At 29.9% G+C, this 6079-nt stretch overlaps 1 protein-coding gene across 1 annotated transcript; it reads right to left on the bottom strand.

The window, feature by feature from the left end:
* Positions 1–582: 582 nt before the first annotated feature.
* On the bottom strand, positions 583–4117 carry LOC131944730 (molybdopterin synthase catalytic subunit 1). Its single transcript, XM_059305528.1, has 5 exons — positions 3988–4117; positions 3723–3851; positions 3447–3597; positions 2996–3119; positions 583–2666 (listed from the first exon to the last, which is right to left on the bottom strand). Exons 2-5 carry the CDS (start codon positions 3817–3819, stop codon positions 2499–2501), a joined length of 540 nt encoding a protein of 179 aa, XP_059161511.1. The 5' UTR covers positions 3820–3851; positions 3988–4117; the 3' UTR covers positions 583–2498.
* Between the last annotated feature and the right edge of the window lie 1962 nt (positions 4118–6079).

Raw genomic sequence — 6079 nt, forward strand, 5'->3', positions numbered from 1 at the left:
AACATTATTTGTGACCCTTAAACTTAAATCGTTACTTGTCCCATTTCTTCATCATTGGTTGTGATTTATTTTTTTATTTTTAATACCAATTTATTGTACAGGCTATGCAAAGAGAGGCAATCAGCAAAACATTTTCTGAAATGCTTAACAGTTCCCTCCCTTGATGATAAAATATAGACTACTTAACTACACTATAAAAGAGAAACAAGACACTTAAAAAGAAAACAAAAACATCACTGTGGCTAAACAGCATAAAGTATTATGTATTGCAATTATACCATGAATTTTTTTTTTTCAGCCTTTGTCAATATCAATAACCAAAATTGTATGGGGGTTTTTGGTTCAACTTTTAATGTAGTGTAAATGAATATAGTTTATAATAAAATACTTGTTTAAGCCATTATTATAGCACAACACTGCCAAACTGTAGCATTTTGTGATAATTCAATGAAATTTTTGGCATGACACAGCAGTGTGAATGAGATATCTATGGAACGTGTCAGGTAATAGGACTGACATTTTTGTTTTGATAGAAATACAAAAATATAACAAAAGTAACAAAAATAATTTTTTTTAGAATCTTTATTGTTCTATAAAAATCACAGGTATTTTAAATTCTAATTAAATATGGTTGAAAAATCTAGCAAAAACTTCTAAGACTATACTTGCAAAATATATACTGAAGTGTAACTTAAATATTTTCGTGAGTATTGGCTGTTGAGAAAACAGGATATTCTGAAGTTGGCACTTCTGCAAAGTATTCTCTTGGATCTGGCTATAAATTGGCAGATGAAGTAGACCACCGCTTTACTTCCCAAACCTCTAAAGGTACTAAATAAAGCTGGGTGGGCTCAACGACATACTATGAATTCATCCCAGGAACCAAACTTTAAATTTTATGGCTATTAGTTATGAGCTCAATTACCTTGCAATTGTTTTTTGTTAATTTCAAGAGCCAGAAATAATATTTCATTTAACCAGTTCATTTGGCCATCAAAATAAACACCTAGTGAATAAACTAAACAATAATAACTTTAGGCAAATAGCTTTTGTTATTTGACTGGCACAATGAATAGATATTGCTTTATAAACAGCGCAACATGTTTAGCAAGACCCAAACAAAGTGGTGACATATTAAAATAAAAAGTTGTATAAATACATCTGAAGAACCGGTAACTCAAAAACCATCATGCAGTTTTTAAACATATATCTAGGTCATTTTTAAACAAATCTGGAATAAACTATCACAAAAAGTAACTCAATTTTCATGGTTTAACAAACAAGACATGCTAAAATTAAATAAGAAATTAACAAAATTATATAAATCTGGCTAATTTATGCAGTACAAATATTCACAACAAGTTCTAGATAAAATAGTTATTTATTTCATACATTTGTTTAGTAAGGCACATTTATAATTAGGTTTGGAAAGGGTAAGTATAATGAAAATTGTGAGGGAAAAGTTGAATATCTTTATCAACCTACAGGTTTATTTAAAATTCTTTTTTTAATTTGTTTCGCTTATGGTTTCAGTATAAACAGAGATGAATAGGTCGATAAAAAAACATCTTAAGAAGTGCTTGTGTCAAATAAAATTAATTAAATTTGTTAGTTCTCTATTCACATTAATTATTGTAAATAAAGAAAAATAATTCCACAACATTAAATAACTTTAAAAAAATTCTTTTAGTCTAAATACAAGCTCTGTGTAAACTTCTGTTTGGGTTCTTTTTTTTAAAATGGACATTAAAAAAATTATTTGTTAAAACATACATTAGTAATGATGATTCCGTAAGTATTTTAACGAAATAAAATTGTACAGTTAACTTTCAAGCACTCAGTACATTTATAATCAGCTGATTGTTGCACTGTTTTATAATAAGGATACTTTATTTTTAAAAATGTCATCCAGATATCATTAAACAAAAAATAACTTGTAAGCACAAAAATTAACAGTCACAAAATTAGATGAGTGAAAACAATAAGATGAGATCGTAGGAAATGAAACAAAAATTAAAAAGAATAAATTTAATGCAGATTTACCAAAGGAAAGTACCTATATTTGTATTTTAAAAGTTGGTGTCTACTCAAAACTCATTACACAAAAAGGGGAAATGACATGCATTTGTTAAACAAAGCATCAGAGAAATTAAAAAAAATGTATAACAAAATTCCAAATAAAGTCTCTTCTGCTTAATTTTGCTACAACAGTCATCAGAATACATAATCCAACAATATCAGCAACATTTTAAGACCTTAAATTTTAAAACAAATATTGAACAATTGATTAAATATTATTTGTGCTTATTGGATGCGCTAAAGGATTACATAATACATCTCATGTGAACAAAGTTATAAAAAAAAATATACATGTACAATAATGAATTGTAAGTTTTATATAAATATTTACTTTCCTAATTTATTTGTTCAAAAACACTTCATGAGCCACTTATAATTTTATAAATTGCAAAAGAAAAACCTAGCACTTAACTCCTGTGTTATAAATGCTCATGCATAATGTGCTGTGGCTGGGCCCCCTCCTTGACAAGTTTATCCCCAGAAGATGTCCCAGCACTGTGATCTGGACTACTGGACATTGGAGGGTCACTGCTCCAGGCACACTCTTTATTCTGTTTCCAGGTGCATGTGTCATCATCATAAATTTCCTGGGTGAAAGAAATGTTCGATAAATGAAACTTCTTTTTTAATTCAGGCAAATATTAAAACAATACCATTATCTAGTTATGAGGATTGTGTTCAATGAACATTTGAAAATAATACTTCTACTAACCAAAGCCACCATTCAATTTTTATCCATATTAAACATGCAGGTTGTATTTTCATTGAAACAATACTTAAAGGAAAAGAATTTGTTTGCAACAAAATATATTTGTACCAAAATAAAGCTACCAGATTACTGATACATGGTTCACATGCATTTTTGAAATAAAATATCACTAAAATATAAATAATACCCCTAGTTTTTTTGACGAACCTTTTTCCATACAGGAACTATGGCTTTCACTGTGTCTATAGCAAAATGGACAGCCTCTAATGACTCTTTTCTATGAGCTGAGGATATGGCGATGACTATACTTGCTTCCTTCACTGGTACTGGGCTACAATATAGATGTTAGACAAATGGTTGAGATTTCAGCTAATAGGAATGGAGATAACTTATTTCAATTTTTTTCATCTATGTTCACAAGTCTTAGACAAAATAATAAGATTTCAAAATAACCTAAAGTAAAATAAAATAAATATTTTTTTAAAATCCTAAATTTGATATTTTTAAAATATAACTTTATTTATGCATTATTGACTGAAGCTTGCTTGAAACTATTAACCATTATAAACAGTGTTTGCTTTGAGATTTTCATTAGGAGTAAAATATTTTTTCTAGGTTTCAGATAAGTAAACAGTTAAGGTAGTACAAAACAATTCACCCAATTCTGTGTATAATGGCAATATTTTCTACATCCCACTTCTCACGAATTGTTTGACACACTTCTTGCATTTTTCTCTTTGCCATTGGCAGGTAGGCCTCATAATCTAACGTCAAAACTCTTTTGCCATCAAAATTATCTCTTGTTGTACCTTTATTAAAGAAAGAGATCATTTGAAAAAGGCCATCTTAGTTAATGTTATCAAGACAATAAAAAAAATGTCTATACCTACAATAAACTTTTTAACAACAGCCCAAATGTTAGAAAATATTTTACCAATAAAAACTGACACAGCCCCACATGAAGCAGAGGAAACTTTATCAGTTATTTCTTCTACTTTTAACTTCTCTTCAACAACATCCACAAAATCCATGTCTCTATCTCTAAACTATAAAATGTTAACACCTGGAAAAAAAATGTTTGCAAGTTATATTTTAACCACACAAAAAAAAAACATCCTATGCATTCAAAAATGAATAGAAAAAGTAAATAACTTTAAAGTATATAGAATAAAAATGAAACAATGAGTAACAGAACTCACTAAAAGATAAAGTCAGCCTCCACTTATAGGTGGAATCACAGCAATTTCATCACGCTCACACAAAGTAACTTTTTGATCAAGTTCTAAATAGTCTTCATTCAAGGACAGCACAACGTTCTTAATTATTGAATTAAGCCTGCAATTAAGTTCAATCTTATAAGAAAGAATAACACATTAAGAATTAATATTCATTTTCTTTGACAATATTGTTTTTTTTTTAACTTTATTTAAAAATAACAGTTACACAAAGATTTTGCTAAATAAGAAGCTAAATTTCATAACACCTTACCACCTTTCAAATAAATATAAGTCTATGCTGATTTATTAGCAATCATAGCACACATACCCCATTGGCGTAAAGCCAAACAAAAGGTAAATTGGTAAATTAGATAAAAGCATTTAAAATAAAATAATGACCTACAAAAAAATACTTACCCTGGATATGCTCTGACAATGTATTTTAATATATGTCTCCCAGTAATAACAGTGGGAAGCAGCAGCTTTGCTTTCTTATTTCCGACAATTTCTCTGCTCTTGGCAAAGAAAAGAAGATTGACCTAAAAGCAGAAAAATTGCCTTTAGTATTCATAGGTTAACTCACTGTGAGGTCATCTAAGAATCATTTTTAGAGCATTTAATTTTTACCTCAAGCCTTGTTTGTACCTTACACCTATACATATAAACTAGTGACAATTTAAGAGCAATTTCCTTATGTTATCCATAACAATTTTAAATCGAGATAAATCATATATTCAGCAAATAAATAATGCAACACAAGTAGTTTTAATAATTTAAAACAAAATAGAAACCAGTATGGAAACTGCGCTAAAAAAAAGACAACTATATTAACCTATATCAACGGAGGCCTACACGATGCTCAGTTTAAAAAAGTAGTAAATATCATCCTAGGCCTACACGATGCTCAGTTTAAATGTTCTTAATTGACCGAACGAAAGGATATTTTTGAAAACTTTCTTCTGCAATATTGGTCTAAATTATGGCAGGAATCGATTGGTAAATGTTTCAAGTCGCTTAGTGGTCTGGTTGCCGAGATATGGAGCAAAAACTGCATTTGTTCGAGGTTTTTTGGCTTTTCCGGGAAATCCAAGAAGGAATTCCGGGAATTTTTTTGGTCTATGTTCATCCTCGGAACTTGCTTAACATATTTGCTTTTGGAACTAGTCCTCGATATTGCTCCGTTGAGGAGGAGATACGACTTAAAGGCTGCGGACACACATCCATCCAGAAATGACGAGTTAATAATCGCAATCCCAGTATGGAAATTGCGCTAAAAAGAAAGTTAGTTTTGTCTCCCTTGAGAGCACTATGGCAGCTGAGTTTGTTTTAAAAACTGTCATACACTCCATACACTATATATGGCATGGACATGGCGGGGGTACTTTGAGTTTAATTGTTGACTAATCAAATCAGGTAGGCCTATGTCCATTTTCACCCTGGCAGCTCGTTCTGGCAGGGATACAAAGGGTCGATTCAAATAATAGATCTATAATAATATCATTCAAAAGGGTCTAGAGTCTAGACTAGAGATCTAGAATCTAGAATGAGCCCACTAATCTTAGTCACTAATCTAATTTCAAGTATAAATGTCTAGTCTAGATCTAGATCTAGGTAATCTAGTAGATTTAGATAATTAGATATAGATCTAGATCTAAATCTATATTATATCTAATGTAATGAATTATCAATATTAATAAATAAAATATACAATTAATTAATAATTTAAGTAACAATTGCATTGCCATTTAGGCCTTAGCTAGCAATTATTAATTAATTATTTAAAAGTGCACAGTCATGGTTGAAGAAAAACGAAAAATATTTTTAATTTTCAAGATCTAGAATCTAGATCAAGTGCTGTTCGTTGATAAATGAAAAGTTAGTAAATCTAGATTCTAAATCTAGAATACAACGTTAATACTTACGTTAACAAAATCTGCCATCACATACTAAGCGAACTGGGTAGTTTAGCCTTACGGTACAGTAATCGAAGGTAAACACATTTGCACTCAGTGTACCATTTCCAATTTCACCTTTGACCGCATGTGCGAGTTTTTAATTTACTCAGATAAAATTT

The sequence above is a fragment of the Physella acuta genome, unplaced genomic scaffold (genome assembly GCF_028476545.2).
Source record: "Physella acuta isolate Inbredline_101_S28 unplaced genomic scaffold, ASM2847654v3 ptg000506l, whole genome shotgun sequence".
Taxonomy (NCBI): Eukaryota; Metazoa; Mollusca; class Gastropoda; family Physidae; genus Physella; species Physella acuta.